This window comes from Strix uralensis, chromosome 5 (assembly GCF_047716275.1).
Source record: "Strix uralensis isolate ZFMK-TIS-50842 chromosome 5, bStrUra1, whole genome shotgun sequence".
Taxonomy (NCBI): Eukaryota; Metazoa; Chordata; class Aves; order Strigiformes; family Strigidae; genus Strix; species Strix uralensis.
This window is the reverse complement of record NC_133976.1, coordinates 32,451,367-32,467,011: the sequence shown is the minus strand read 5'-3', so window position 1 is coordinate 32,467,011 and position 15,645 is coordinate 32,451,367. Positions and strand designations below refer to the sequence as shown.

Here is a 15,645-nt window from a genome sequence, read left to right as displayed (position 1 = left end):
GGCTATGCCCCATCATGTTGCAGTGAGCTGTGCCTCTCTGGAATTACCCAGGTGACAAAATACTTTTTCCAAATATTCCACTAGTTCTTCAGGATTCTGCACCTGTGCAAGAGTGAAGTTCCAATACACTGGAGGTGCTTACTGTTCTAGGTACTTTCCCATTCTACTCCACACCTCCAGCCACTCATAATTCCCCAACCTTGGGGTAGGTTTCCAAGTGATACTCTTAAATAGTTGCTTAACCATAAACAAAACCAGAACCACATTCAGGAACACACTAGCTCCTAACAGTACGGCAACCATGTTTATGTCAACATTCCAAAGATATTTGAACTCTCCAAATTTCTCAAACACAACTGTAAATAGCCCCAGGGCTGATGACTGCACGCTATCATAGATGAACATCACATAGTACAACAGGAACAAAATCTTAACCCAACTCTCACAGAAAGTGAGCAACAGCATGGGAAACATGTATTTCAAATGAGGCGATAAGATCTTAAGGAGCCAAGCAATCCACATTTGACCCGTTTTGTTGTTATCTCAAACAAAACACCTCAGTGCCCCATGTTGGGCACCAAAAACTGTGGAGGTTTGAACTCAGCCGGCAGCCAGACGCCACGTGGCCAGCCGTTCACCTCCCCCTCCCCGGTGAAATAGGGGAGGGACAAAAACAAGAAGAGAATTCATAGGTTGAATAAAAAGAATTTACTCAATATAAGAAGAGAACAACAGTAATAATAGTGAGTCCAAAAAGAAAGGGGTAAAATGCAGCAGTGGCTTACCGAGCGCAGTGACGGCCCCCACAGCAACACACACCTGGGCCGGAACCAAAAGTCCCGCCCCTGCCCACGAAAGCCCACCCCCCTATAGCCCTGGGCATGACATCACAGGGTGTGAAATACTCCAGTGAAAGTTAACTTCGTCCTGGTCGAAACCAGGACAGAAAGAACTAAAAAACACTGGAAGAAAAAAAGATAAATTTTTGTATTCCCAGGCACAAATTCTGCATCCATATGTTCTCAAACATTTGCCAATTTAGCCTTCTCTTTACTGCTGTCATGACATTAAGAAGAAATGATCTCAAATTTATTTGTTTAAAAGATAGACACTTCAACTAAGCTAATATTGTAAGCTCTCTTAATAGTCAAAGGTGAGTTGATTCATTCTATTTTACTAAACACCTACTTTTTAGATGAGAAATGAATCCACCTGTGGTATTCAGAGGGTGGCTAACTCCAATTACAGTAGTTTTCACATAATATGGAAATTAGCCCATTTATCACAGTTTGAGATATATTTTAATTTTAATAGGATGTACATTAACTGTTTAAAAAATACTTTCATTTCACTACTTTCCATGGGAAGTCTCAAACAAGAATTTGTTGTGATTATTGATGTTCTTTTTGCTGATCTCTGTCAGGTTGCATACCCAGCACCCAAGCTCTGTCAGAGTGGTCCCTTAAACCATTATTGTTTTCAGTTTAGGACAACACTGGAAGTAGTTTGATTTTAATGACTGCTATCCCTGTAACTTAATTAAAATAGCAAAGGCTTTCAAAAGGTTTTCTCAATGTGCATGTTCATACATGTTCTTGTAGGTAAGTTGCAAACTTCTGTAAATCAAGTTACAGATCAAAAATTGTGGTAAATCTTCCTATTTTAATGAAAAAAGTTTTTTGGTGTACGTGATTTTTGCCATGTTATAGCCAAAGTATTATAATGTCCATACTACAAGTGAATTATCTGTGTTCATTTATATGTATGCTATACTTTTAAACACCATTAATTATTTCTAACATTCACATATATATGCTTGTCTTGGACTGCTACTTGGAGAGGAAGTCATAATGCGTTATGAGGCAGTTTGATAAAAATTGGATATTTACCAGAAATAATTGTTCAAAAATTTGTCTTTCTCGGGTTCTCTCTCTTTATCTATGAAATACGAAATTTTTCTATTTTCTTACACTCTCCTTCACTATAAAAGGTGGCATAAAAACACTGAAATTAATTAATTCTGTAACTCCTTACAGAATTAAGTCTTACTGTTTATTGCTATTCCAGTTGCAGAGTTCAGTGATTTCAGCTTAGATGAATTAAACCTGAATAGAACAACTTCCAGGGGTGAGATGTTAATTCTGAGAAAATAGTTTTGCATATATATTTGCACTGTACATTTGATACAAAGGTATTATATTAATAGCATTTGAGTATATACAGCCAGGGTTTTTATTTTTACTTGCCATATTGATTATGGATGCTATCCTGGAAACACAGCACTGTCACATAAGAGACTCAAACAAATTTAAAAACCCCCAATTATTTCAAAGCACTATGACAAATTAACATACATTGGTAGGGTAGTATTCTGCTAATAATGGTATCTGAGATAATTGCTTAAATCTGACATCTTCAGTTAAGCCTTAGGGAAAATGCTGTTTTCTATTTTCATCAACATAGTACGACATAGGCAGAAGCTGCATAGTGCTCCCATGTATTTTAAGCTTTGTAAATGCAGAACACAGGTATTCTGCCTCTTAACACTAGATGGCAGACAAAAATGGGAAAACATTTCGTTGTTTTCAGAAACAGAACACTGAAAAATTAATTTGCAACTTGAATGAGCATTCACTGAAAGTTCTCAAAATAATAAGAATGAAGAGCATTGGACACAAAATACCATGCTTATGATAGCATGGATACTTTCTGCAGTTTTTCATTTGGCTGCGGTTTTTGGCAGAAATACTGCAAATAATCACATGGAACATTTCTACATTATTTTCTTATTGCATTTTTATCTCTGTTACTTCCCTTCAATATTTTTCTCTTGTCAAAGAAGAACTAAAAATTCTTGAAGCCTTAGAAAGGTTTAAACAGTTCAAATAGAAGAGAAACTTTCAGAGAAAACTTTTATTGCTGGGTAGTTGCATGGTTGTGAAATTGCCTTCCACAAATCCAAAAAACAGGCAATATAAGACTTATATTGCAACTGCGTAGTATCTTTGTCTTACATCAGTTACTGAATATAATTAGGCTGCTTTTCTCCTTATTGTCACTGAAACTTAGAAAACAATATAGAAGTAACACATTTGCTAAGGAGGCAACTTATTTTCATAGAATATTATAAGTTGTTGCACTAAATATTATGCAATCAGTTCGCCTAGCAGCCAGTGAAATGTTGCTACCGTATTGCTCTCTCAGATACATCTTGCAAAATAAGTGTAGCAAGAGGGTCAGAATCCCCAAGGGTACATTCACACTGTATCACACTTTAAAATGTTGGTTCATCTAGCTGTAGCACTACACTAAGGTGATTGCTTGCAGGATTTGAGCTACTATCTGCACCGGGGATGAGGCAGTTGCTCCCTGTGCATGCACAAGGTGCGGTTAGTTAACAAGACAGTCTGAGATTGCTGTACAAAAACCTGCTTTACATTGCCTATTATGTATAGATGTGTAGTGCATTTATGGGACTGAAAACCAGCACAGACTTCATTGCTATTAAACTCTGATGTGCATATACAGTACTAGAACCGTAACAGATCCCACCAAATCCCACCCGATCTTTCCCCCCTTTGTGCGGCTACTGTGGCTGCACAGACTCCAAGACAGCCTGGCTATCTTCAGCGCCGCACTGGGCGGTGCCAGCAGCCTTATAAACTATAATTAGAAAAGACCCATGGTGTTTTTCCTGATGGGGTTGTTCCAAATGAGAAAAGTAAGTGTACTGGAACAGAAGGGTAAGTGCAAAAATAACTATGATTTTCCTGCCTCACGTTTAAGAAGTCATTTACAAAGATGGCCATAGCTTCTGGTCTTGATTCCTCAGATTATTCTCATTACACAATAGCTTTTGGTATAAAATGTATATATAGGAGCAAACACCAGACAGCGGCATTCCCCTTTCCATGGGAGTGCTTTAGCCACAAGGATACAGAACTGCATCCCTTTTTCCAGGGTTTCTTCTTGGTTCCATGAATCTTCCATTCTTTTGTGTGTAGTCACCTAGTTTCAACAAGAGGAGAAAGCATTTTCCATTCTGCCTTGCCAGTTCACCAATAAATTGATGAACAGGAAGTTCTTTTAGGGAATCAGAAATGTGTATTTAAATCTTCTCAGGCTGAAAATAGCACTGACCCCATCTTCTGGCATCACCTGGGCAAATATTCCATTGAGGATAGTGTTATACTAGATATTGTTTCTGTTCCTCTTTTCTCTTATTCCTGCTGTTCCTCCTCTCCACGCCTAGGTACCTCCATTTTCTCCCCCCATTGGAAAGAACTGGACAAGTCCCAGCCTGTTCCTTGAATGAATGGTCTTAAGGCACCTTTAGAGTTACAGGCTCTACATTTTGAACGGGTGGAGGTAACTGGCTCTCGTTCAGGGTTAAAACTCTAGATTAGAATCTGAATGTGGGATTTAGCTACGCACCCCTCCATTCATTTTCCGGCTTTGCTAAATCCAAGCAGTTTCCTGCTTTCCACACAATGTAAAGGTGCTTGGATCAGGGTTCTGGATCCCTAAATTAGGGTTTTGGATTCTGCTCAGGGAATTGGTACCTGAAGTCCTTTACACAGCTAGCCTTGATTTCCTGTGCCTCCATGACTCATAGTCCATGGTCTCTGGCCTTGATCAGCACTTCTATGTGTTCTGGAAATCTAACTGCTAAAAACAAGAGTGTACTAATCAAATAATTATATAGTAGTTATGAATAATGCAGTTGATTACTTAGAATTTGAAATTCTGACTCACGCTAGAGGTCATATTACAATTCCTTTTCAGCCCCCTGTGATTACTATAATAGTCATTCTGTTATCTTTCAGCACTCAAGAACTGATAGATGCGAGTTTTATTACTGACGCATCTGGTTGAGAGTGTGGTTGTGCAAGTGCCAGAAAAAGTTCCTGGCATGAATGGAAGGAGGTCAAAACACACAGTCTCTTTAGGTCCACTGGTATTAATTCACTGTCTGCATTGTTTGCAATTGCTTATTCAGTGTCGTCAGAGAAACTGAGTCATTGCTATTTACGTTGTCTTTTAATTAAAACATTGAAATTTGTCTGAACTTTGCAGCAGACTTTGAGGTATTATACTAGGTTTCATCTTAGCATTTTCCCCTTTATTAAAAAACTCTGTTTACAATGTCTCATTTGTGGAAAAAGTACTTTGTCATTCTTCTTCAAAAGCAGTCCATCGTAGTTTCTTCTACTGAAGTTACGCATTATTTCTCTATTTTTGTTTGCTCTGGCCAGTGTTGGTGAGGTCCTTATCTGTCAGTTGTTTTCTACAGCCCTGGTGGCAGGTGAGCTGGCAGGCTGTTTAGTGTCCTAATAGAGAATCCAGACTGTCTGGAATGCTGCAGATGAAAAAGATACCTTTTGGCAGAAGCCTACATACCTGATTTTTAAATGATTTATTTCTATCTCAACTTAAAGTAGCCCGATGAAAGTTGTAGAAGTACCAGTAAAAGCTCAGTACTGTATGGGTGAGTGCTATTTATTAAAGTTTCACAAAATTTTACAGCAGCAATGGGAAAAAGGCATTATTTAGAGAATGGTTTACAAGTTGTGCACAATAATTCTACCACTATAATTCAAGTACCTGAATTAATCAAACCGGTTCCAGTCCTTGGGCCGAGTGGGACTCTCACTCACTGCTGTCAGTAACATCTGAAATCAGAAACATACCCAAAGAAATGAGGTCATCAGTGATGAATAATAAAGCTTTTACTGAAACAGGTTAAAAAGTTATTCGTTCAGACATAATCTCCTTAGGGATTAAAAAGAGGCACGTAGTAATGTACGTAGTTAGTGGTACTGTTTTATGGTGAGTACCTGGCACATGCCTAGTTACAAGTCACAGAGGGCCCATACACGTTGTTTTTTCTCTGGCTTTAATGCCTGTGGCTAATTCCTACTGAAGGATGCACTTAATTTAGGAAAGTCTTGTTCCAAAATATTGCCTAAGAGTAATTATAGTGGTTTGATGTGTTGCAATCCTATGTTTTAAGGCTATAAAGCTGGATTTGTTATTATGTAGCTTTAAATCTTACTAAAGTATCATCCCCTTTCTTTAAATACACAGTTAATTTGCTCATCTGGGAAGTGAACATAGTTTCATGGAAAGTGAAAGGCACCCACGTCCTGTGTGTGTGCGCATGCGCGCACGCGTGCGCGCATGCGCATGTGTGTATAGGGGGGCAGCATTTGCACATACATACACACGTATACAAAACATAAGGATGTGCACAACTAAGAGCTAGATTTACTTTGAAGGGTTTAAATTCCACTTCTGGTATGTTAACAGGACAGAATGTTCTCCTATGTAAATTATAATGTTAATTGGAAAAGTTAAGGTTAGTTTGTAGTGCATCTGGACTGGAAATGGATGAGACTTTGGGTTGTCCTGACATTTTCTACTAGTCTTTTGGCTTCCCTTGAAGTTATCCTTCTTGCCCAAAAGTGGTTTTGTCCAAATCAAAGCTTAACTCTTTCTGAGGAATGGAGTTATTGACACTGTTCATCATTTTGTGTCTTCTTGTGTCATGACAACAGCATTAGTAGCTGCCTACATTGCATGATTGTATATATGCTGTATGCAATACATTTTTCTCTGTCTTTTGTTGGCTCAATGGCTTTAGCTGTTGCATTTGAGGCTGCTTTAGTTCCATAGACCCTCTCTAGTGACTTTCTAACCATATAGGTTTGGAGTGAATCATTAAGCCCAGTCCAGAGAACCATGTATCTCAATATAACTATTGAATTAGCAGTGGGATTTTTTTTTTTTTTAAAAAAACCAACAAACCAGAACTGTAGGAGCTTGTACCAGTATAGCAGCAAAAAGGGGTACATAATTTTAGTCCAGTAAAGATGACTTACAGTGAAGTAGTTTATCCGGCACATTCTGGAAATAAGCAATATTTTAATACTGAAAAATATGAATCTACCTTGCTGTAAGTGCATCCATGATGCAGGCTAAATCCTTGAACAGTACTCGTGTAACTTTGGCTAATCTCCTATACAGCAGAATCCATTTGCTAGCCATTACATTACTTCCAAAAGGAGTTCTTGTTACATTTCATTCTACTGGTATGTATTTACATGACTTAATACATCTCCTTGAATGTGTTCTCTATCACTAGGGCAATTTCAATGCAGTACTATGTTAACTCTTTTTATCTACCCTAGAATGTATTACTAAGTAAATGTTTTATATAAAAATATAATAAGTAAATGTTTTTACTATCTTCTTGATAACTGAATCTATTACTGCACATTCTATTCCTTTCCACCCTATAACATCTATGGTAGCTGGTTATTACATTTTAATATTTGAAAAGAAATAGAATCATGTCAGCACTAAGGAAATAATTTTTGATTTCTCTAAAATCCTCTAGAGATCTAGCCAACCATATGAAACTTTTCTTAATTAATTGGTTTTCATGATTTGACAAGTGCAGTAGCAATAATCTAACTCTTCAGATCTACAGAATCTCACAGAGAAAAGAGGCAGACCTGAGATTCTTAAATCAAAAGCAGACAGCAGTATTTTCCACTTGATATTTTCTTAAATAGGAACTTTTTAGAACTTACTTCTGTATTCCAAAGTAAAAGAGTACAAGCTCATTATCTTCACAAGTTGAATTTAATAAGCAATGTCTGTCATAAGATTAAAGAGTTGCTAGTTTTTAGAAGTTGGTGGGGGGCTTTTAACACCAAAATGCACGTATTTCTGCTTCAGCATATATTCCTTGCCTGGCTTGGTAAAAAGCATCTGCAATGCACTGCAATTCATGTGGTTTTGGAAGACAAAGATTGTTTAGTCTGGCAAAGATTTTGTTAAGGAGTAATCTAATACCAGCCTATAAGTACTTCAAGGGCAGCTACAGAGTTGATGGAACCAAATTCTTTTCAGTGGTGGCAGGTGATCTAATGGGGACAATGGCCACTCTGGGAGGTTCTGAAGGTGCATTAGAAAGTAATTCTTCACCAAGAGCACTAGAACAGGCTGCCCAGAGAGGTGGAATTTCCATACATGAAGGATTTTAAGATCCAGCTGGACATAGCTATGTCTGACCTGATCTAGTGATGGTGATTGATATTCCACTTCAATAGGCAGATTACAATCTGGAGGAAGACCTCAAGGTGTCCCTTTCAACCAGTATTTCTGTGATTTGGTGATTCTATGATGAAGGTACTCAGGCTAGTATAATCAGTATTGTTGCCACAGGAGGAATTGTGGCTGAGATTTGCCTACATCCTAGCTTTGAAAATATCTCCTTGAACAGTGAAGTGACTTGAAATGATTACCCAGCTACAGGTACAGAAAAAATGCTTACCCAATTTACACCTTGTATAACCTCAGTAAATTCAGATGGATTACTTGGCAATACTGTGGATTTGAAATATCAAATGCCAGAGGAAGGATGAAGGAATTATTATTTGAATAATGTTGGAATTTTGTGAATGGAAACAGTAACAAACTAGGCAATATCTCATCTTCCAGGATAATATTAAAAAAAATACACTGGGGAAACTACATGGAAAAATTTTAGAAAGTTAAATTGTTCCACAATCCTAACACAATGACAGGTTAAAGCCTATGCTAAATGAGTCTTGGGCCACCTCAGTATGCCCTAGGGTGACTCAAACAGTACTCTGTACCTATGTTTAGACACTGAACTGAAGGCTTGATTCCCTTTGGATGTGATGGGACTTGACACACACAGCTCACACGTAGTCCATAGGTCAAGGGAACTGGTTATTCCCCTCTACTTGTCACTGGTTGTACCACATCTGGAATGCTGCCTCCAGTTGTGGAGACCCTGCACAGGAAAGGTGTTGATGAGCTTGAGTGAGCTCAGCATAGGGCTGTGAAGATGATCAGAGGGCTGGAAGATGTAACCTGGTGGGGGAAGCTGAGTGAGCTGGGCTTACACTCAGCACCAGGAGGGTGCAACAATAAAGGGTGTGGTAAAATAGCTGTTTTCATAAGATAGGGTGAAACCAGAAATACAGATAGTGAGGAAATCTTAGGTCACTTCCAATTCTGGGAACCCTGCTTTTGTACAGCATTGGACAGACACCAGATGGATCTTCCCCCAGCACACTGCACAGATGCAATTTGTGAAGGAGTTCTTTCTCCCTACCATGCTGTGGACCCTTTTATTTTGCATAGCAAACAATCATATATCTTCTCCTGACAGGCTGGGATGTCATCTCTGTCATAACATTCACCAGCGCCAGCACAGGCTTTAAGTACAAGGCTCAGAAGAGCAGACGTGTCCTGTTCAAGATCACTAACTTGCCGAATACAACATTTTCTGCAAGGCTCCCAATACAGCTTGCTCAGCCTAGAGGAGAGATGGTTTCAGAGGGCCTAACAGTTCTCCCTGGTACCTACGAGGAGGCTGGCAAGAGGTCTGTGCCAGGCTCTTACTGAGGTCATGACGGAAGAAAGAGAAGGTGGTCAGAATCAGGGGAGGGTCTGGTGGCACATAAGGAAAACTTTTTCGCAGTGAAAATAATTAAAAATTTGCAATCAGTTACCGAGGGAGGTTTTGGGGTCTAAGCTCTTAGAGGTTTTCAAGACCTGGCTAGACAAACCCTAAGTAAACTGGTCTAAATTCAGTGTTGCCCCCGCCTTAAGCAGCTGTGTGATTCTGTAATTCTAAGCAGACACCTAAATTTAAGTCTTAATCCATGATCTGAATCCCTCCCTCCTAGCTAAATAACAAACATTAGATGAGAGCCCACACTGAGAAATTAAGCAGAAATTAATTAAAATGTGCCTTCCCACACTACTGAAAGTCAATAATTTAGGAAAATAATTTAACTTGGACAGATATGGTTTGGAATGAAACAAAGCTGGGCAACAGGCAAAAGACACTATTGGAGTAAAAGCACAGTTAAGACTACTTAAACATTTTCATCTGTTATTCTGTTTTTATTTTCTCAGAGAGTTATATTCCCAGAGTGGATTCAGTTTCAATATAGTGTTATCCTGAATGTCTGCTAGCATGGATGAAAAAGATGGGAAGGACACAATTACAATGTTATGAAACCATTGACATATATTGACCTGATTATATGCAAGATGGCGTAGAGTCTTACATCACTAGAACAATTTTTACAAGGAAGACAACCTCCCATTTCATAAACATGGCAAAGGCTACTTATTGCACAGTGTGCTTGCCCTTTTACCTACGTTCACCTGCTGGGTCTAATACCTATTATAGCATGTCTGCAGCCCAGACACTGTGTACATGTGGAGGCCCAGGAACAGTGACATGTTCCCAGGGATCTTGTTGAACTATGCTAGGTGTAGGTGATAAAACACATTTGTCTGAAAGATATGTCTGCCTGTACATTATGCATTGTGAAAATTGTACAAATATATGCTTCTGGTACTATTTTCTGGTTAGTCTTCCAATAGTATCCCAGAAGTGACTTGTGTTGCATATTCTGGTCTTTTTACATATAATTCCTTGATTATCTTTCAGATCATGAAATGTAAATTTGTTATCTATTTTCCATGCCTGACCCTTGGCTTAGTTTTCTATTCAACATGTTCCTGTTTCAACCCACTTAGTCCTAGCTCTGCATAGATGTACATGTTTATTCCATATCCTGCTAGAATAATAAGGATCCACCTGGCTTTTTGTTAGCTCATGGAGCGAGAATGGTCAAGGTAAATGATTTTGGAGTACCTGAAATTTTGTCTCCATCTGAAGGCAGAACTGGAGATCAGACAGCCTGCTCTACAGCACAGCATTTGCCATCAGCAGAACTGCCAAGGGTTTGTGGTCTGTGGCCAATTCAGTTACTCTTCTGAAAGTTGCTGGGTGAAGGGAGGGTGAGGGTAAAGGCAAACCCATTTATTCCCTTATGGTCTTGCCATGCTGTTTCCCACTGATAGAGGTAGATTCCAAAACTAAAAGGAAACAACCTCAGGAATCCAAGTTTCCTACAAATAGGCTTCCATTTAGGAAAAAAATTATCAGATATATTAGATTAAGTTGTTGTGATTTCCTACTCTTTGCAGCGTGGTCTTAGAGAAAAGCCATTGTAGATTCAGGCAGCTGTAGCAGTGTTCAGCCAAATCTGGATTATGGATACTTACTGTTGCTGTCAGTGGCAAAGTTTTCTGAGATTGTTCAGCTTGTCTGTTGTCTGTTTTCATAGTCTTACCCTGGCTTGAGGTATTAACATCAGTCCCATGGTGGGATGGAAGGGTGAAAGAGGGAGAGAAAATAGATCATGCTGTTTTTATAAACTGTTGTAATCTACCTCAGCATCCTGTTTATGTATTTTGCCCTTCTCCTGTCTGTTGATACGTGAAAACATTTAGTGCCAAAGAGATGGTAGTCTGTTCATGAGATTCCTGAGCTGGTTTTATAACATAGTCATGATCACAGTGATTAATCAGTGTAGGTGCAGTATTATGTACTATACATGCACCACGGACATACTTTTAACCGTACTGGTTTCCTCTTCAGAAAGACTTCAAATTACCAGTCTCCCAACTGTAACCAAAAGGATATGAGTGCTCTAGCTTCAAACAAGATTGCGTACAAATATATGTTATCTTTCATATTAAATTAATTCATTTTATTAAATCTCTCTTTTGTGATTAAGAGGGCAGACTGAGGGAGAACAAATTAAATTAAATCAAAATTGCTATTCTTATCTGCCACTAACAATATGCAGAAGTCATACTAGAAGGTCAAAGAATGATGAAATTCTTGTGGTCATGATACAACTTACTCCACAAAAATAAAAAGGATTAGGTACTGAAAAATGACCTCCCAGCCTTTAGCACTACAGTAGAATAGAGACCCTTGGAAATCGTTTCATTATAGAGACCTTTTCCTCAGCTGGATTGCCCATTGAATTTTCACTTATTTTTCTATTAAATTCTCAGTAGACTCACAGTCCCATTAAAAGTAATTTATTTCATGTGTTATTTTTCATTTTGCTGAGAAAAGAAAGACCTCTAAATCTTGACCCCGCCTTGAAATAAAAAGATTATTTTTAGAGCAGGTCAAATTTTTTTTTTTTTTTGGTTTAGAATCAGGTGACTCCAAAAAAGCAAAGAAAAAAAAAAAAAGAGCTATGGAAAAATGCATTTGTTTGTCTCTGCTGCATTTAGGATGTGGTCGTGCCCCAGGAGCCTAGAGAATTGCAGTTACGATGTGCCTGAGCTCAGGGGCCCAACTTTCCGTCTACGTATAAACATTCCTCCCTCTTCAGCCACAGCATGCACTTCTGGTTTGAGTAAAAAAATATTTGCAAGAACTCTCCTGAGTAAGATCATTTAAGTATGATTTTGGCCACAGCTATTTACAAGTTCGGGTTTTGACTGAAGTGAGTAATTGAATTACGTTGAGCCTCTGAAGTTTGCCTTTTATTTATATATTTCCCCCAATTGTGTGGCTCGGTCTGCCATTGGCTGCGGTCCCTGCAGCCTACCCGAGGGCTCTGCAGTTACATAAGGCTCTGTCTGCTGGGAGCCTATATAAAGCCTTTTTGCATGCCAGCAAGAGACAGAATTTTATCAAGATCCAGGTCCCACTGCTTTAGTTTGCACAAACAGGAGGAGATTTGCTTGAAGATATACCGAAACCTGAACCCGGGCTGGTTTGTTTGCTAGCCAGTACTTCACAGCTGTCAACCTGAGTCGCAAGTAGCAGCTACTGTAAGTAGCTTCTGTGCACTATGAAGAATTTTTCATTTCCTATGCAGGATAACACATACCAGACTGAGAGTCCTTCTCCTCACAGATTCCTGAGTTTGACAAATCAGTCAGATCCTGTTGGAAGACCAGAAAGAGATGAGCAATTAGCTCAAGTAGAGATTGCTGTACTGGGGGTCATATTTCTGACAGCGTCTGTGGGCAATTTTATTCTCATACTGGTGCTGTGGCGAAGAAGAAAGAAGCTCTCTAGGATGTATGTGTTCATGCTTCACCTCAGCATTGCTGACTTAGTGGTAGCCTTTTTTCAAGTGCTGCCTCAACTCATATGGGATATTACAGATGTTTTCATAGGGCCAGATTTCTTGTGCAGAATTATCAAGTATCTACAATTGCTGGGCATGTTTGCCTCTACTTATATGATAGTGGTCATGACAATGGACAGATATCAAGCAGTTTGCTACCCTATGGTCACTTTCCAAAAGAAGAGAGCTCTCTGGAACATCCCCATTTGCACCAGCTGGTTTATATCACTGATTCTTAGCCTACCACAGGTATTTATCTTTTCTAAGACTGAAATATCTCCAGGTGTCTTTGAATGTTGGGGTGAATTTATTCAGCCATGGGGCCCCAGGGCATATGTGACTTGGATTTTTGTAGTTATATTCTTCATCCCCTCAGCCATCCTTATCACATGCCAGGTTAAGATTTGCAAAATAATCAAAAGAAACATACATGTGAAAAAACAGACTGAATATGAAGTAACAAATCAGAAGCAAGTCCTGCCATCCCGAGCAAGCAGTGTGAACTGTATTTCAAAGGCTATGATCAAGACTGTAAAAATGACAGTGGTGACAGTTGTTGCGTATGTTCTTTGTTGGTCACCTTTCTTCATTGCACAGCTGTGGTCTGTGTGGTTCCCCAGTGTCGTGACTGAAGGTAAGATACTCTCCATCCTCATTCATAACTTCATAGCAGGCTATCACATTGCTATATTGCTTTATATTTGCACTTTGCTTTTGTGTAAAAGTTACATGTGATCATTTGAATATGATTAAAAAGAAATTCCTGGATTGATTATCTACTGTATTTAATTAGGTACATAGAATTTCATGTGTTATGTGATCAAAACATCATATAAGTGTGTATTTTGTGTGTGTGTTTTGAGTGATTAACGATTTAAAGATTAATGAACAGCACAGTGAAAAGTACCATCTGCTACAGCAAGGGTTCAGACTTTTAGAGGTCTTAGATATTATAGCAGCAGTATTTTGTGTTCTTGAGGTGAAAAGGAGTAATTAACTATTCAAAGTAATAAAATAATTATTTCTTATTTACTGAATAGAACAGTGATGTTATAAGACATCTGATTTTTTTAATATTGAAATCGTATTGATGAAATCTCTGTAGTAGACTATAAAACAATTAAAAGTTGTGAAACAGGTGTTTATAAAGCAAAAAAGCAAGCCTGAGAGAGGTATCAAAAACCCCATGTTGTAAATAAGATTAATCTTGTCAAACTTATACTATTGCCTCTTTGTGAAAGGAAGACTCTGTATATGACTTTTTTTAAGTTCACCTATTCTAAACTCAAAGATATAAACCAAAGGAAAAAAAAGGTTATAGCTTGCTCTGATAAAAAAAAAATCTTCTGATCTTTGTTTTAAGAATTCTTCCTGTCAGTGTGAATTTGAGTCTTATTCTACATACAGTTATATCAATATCTATATCTGTATTTATCTGTATCTGTATAGCAATTAGTAATTGCTTTTACATTTAATGCAGCTACATCAAAAAGAACTATATGGAACTATTTAACTCTGAAATGCATACAATATAGTGTGCTTCATACCTTCAACCATTACAAATTGCATTGAATAAATGGGAATTTCCTACTATTAGATTAACTTTATATATGGACAGGTACACCATAAAGCAGCAGACTGTGAAAATGTTACTTATTTGTATGAGTGCTTTATTTACTCTGTTATTCATTTAACTATTTCATCCTAGGTTCGGCATTCACCATTATCATGCTCCTTGGCAATTTAAATAGTTGCACCAACCCATGGATATACATGTATTTTTGTGGCCACATTCCATATTGCACAAATAAGCAGCTGGAGAACACCTCAGCTCAAGAGGAATCGGTTATCACGGGGAGCATCCATCTAGTAGACAGAGACCCTGAGGAAAACAGTACTTCTGCATAAATATTGAATGCTTTTTGTTGTTTTGTTACATTTTGTATGTTGGCAAGACGTATCAATATTTTACCACTGTCCCTTGTTTTGTGAATAAGGAAGCTGGAAAATTGTCTTTTGTTGTATAAATATATTTCTCTGCAGTTCTGTAGCATATACAGGAAGTTTCTGTGTTGTGCAAGCCTGACTCAGTACTTCCATCGCCACTGTGTTATCAGAATGAATTATTGTAAAGACTGACAAAGATATGTAAAAGTATCTTAGATATTTTTTGTCCTAAAGTACTTTTGCTTCTGTGATTCTGGATTTCTAAGTAGTAAAATTTTACAACTAACTAGTCCAACAAATTGAAACATAATTGGAAAGGAATCTGACATAATTAGACTTGAATATGTTTTCAAATTGAACCATGAGTTGTTCATCTTTTTGATGTGATTGAAGGACAGTCTGGCAAATCTTGAGAAGGCAGCAGAAAGTCAAAAAAATCCTTTGCCAGCTATTATTAATACCTGTTTTAAATTAACTCCTTGTATACATTTATAAAATGCCAAGCAGCTTAATATAATTTTTTTAAAAAGAATTCAGTGTCCTTGTGACACTGAATATCTACTTCAGTTTCAAATGCCATTGTGGATTGCAGGTATCAGCAACATAGTAGCAGTCTGGACTGTGGCTTCACACCATGGGATTTGATCTTCCATGCATTTCCTGATGTGCAAGCAGTTAACTGAACACACCCCCCCTC

The 15,645-nt window shown here is 38.1% G+C and overlaps 1 protein-coding gene across 1 annotated transcript; it reads left to right on the top strand.

Annotated features, from left to right (window-relative positions):
* Nucleotides 1–12,719: 12,719 nt before the first annotated feature.
* On the top strand, nt 12,720–14,909 carry LOC141943701 (arg8-vasotocin receptor-like). Its single transcript, XM_074869352.1, has 2 exons — nt 12,720–13,635; nt 14,710–14,909. Exons 1-2 carry the CDS (start codon nt 12,720–12,722, stop codon nt 14,907–14,909), a joined length of 1,116 nt encoding a protein of 371 aa, XP_074725453.1.
* Nucleotides 14,910–15,645: the final 736 nt, after the last annotated feature.

What these genes read in the sequence shown, in the direction of transcription:
- LOC141943701 (XM_074869352.1), top strand. Translation starts at nt 12,720, where the DNA reads ATGAAGAATTTTTCATTTCCTATGCAGGATAACACATACCAGACTGAG. An exon ending in CCCCAGTGTCGTGACTGAAG is followed by an intron (nt 13,636 to 14,709) that starts GTAAGATACTCT and finishes ATTTCATCCTAG; the next exon opens with GTTCGGCATTCACCATTATC.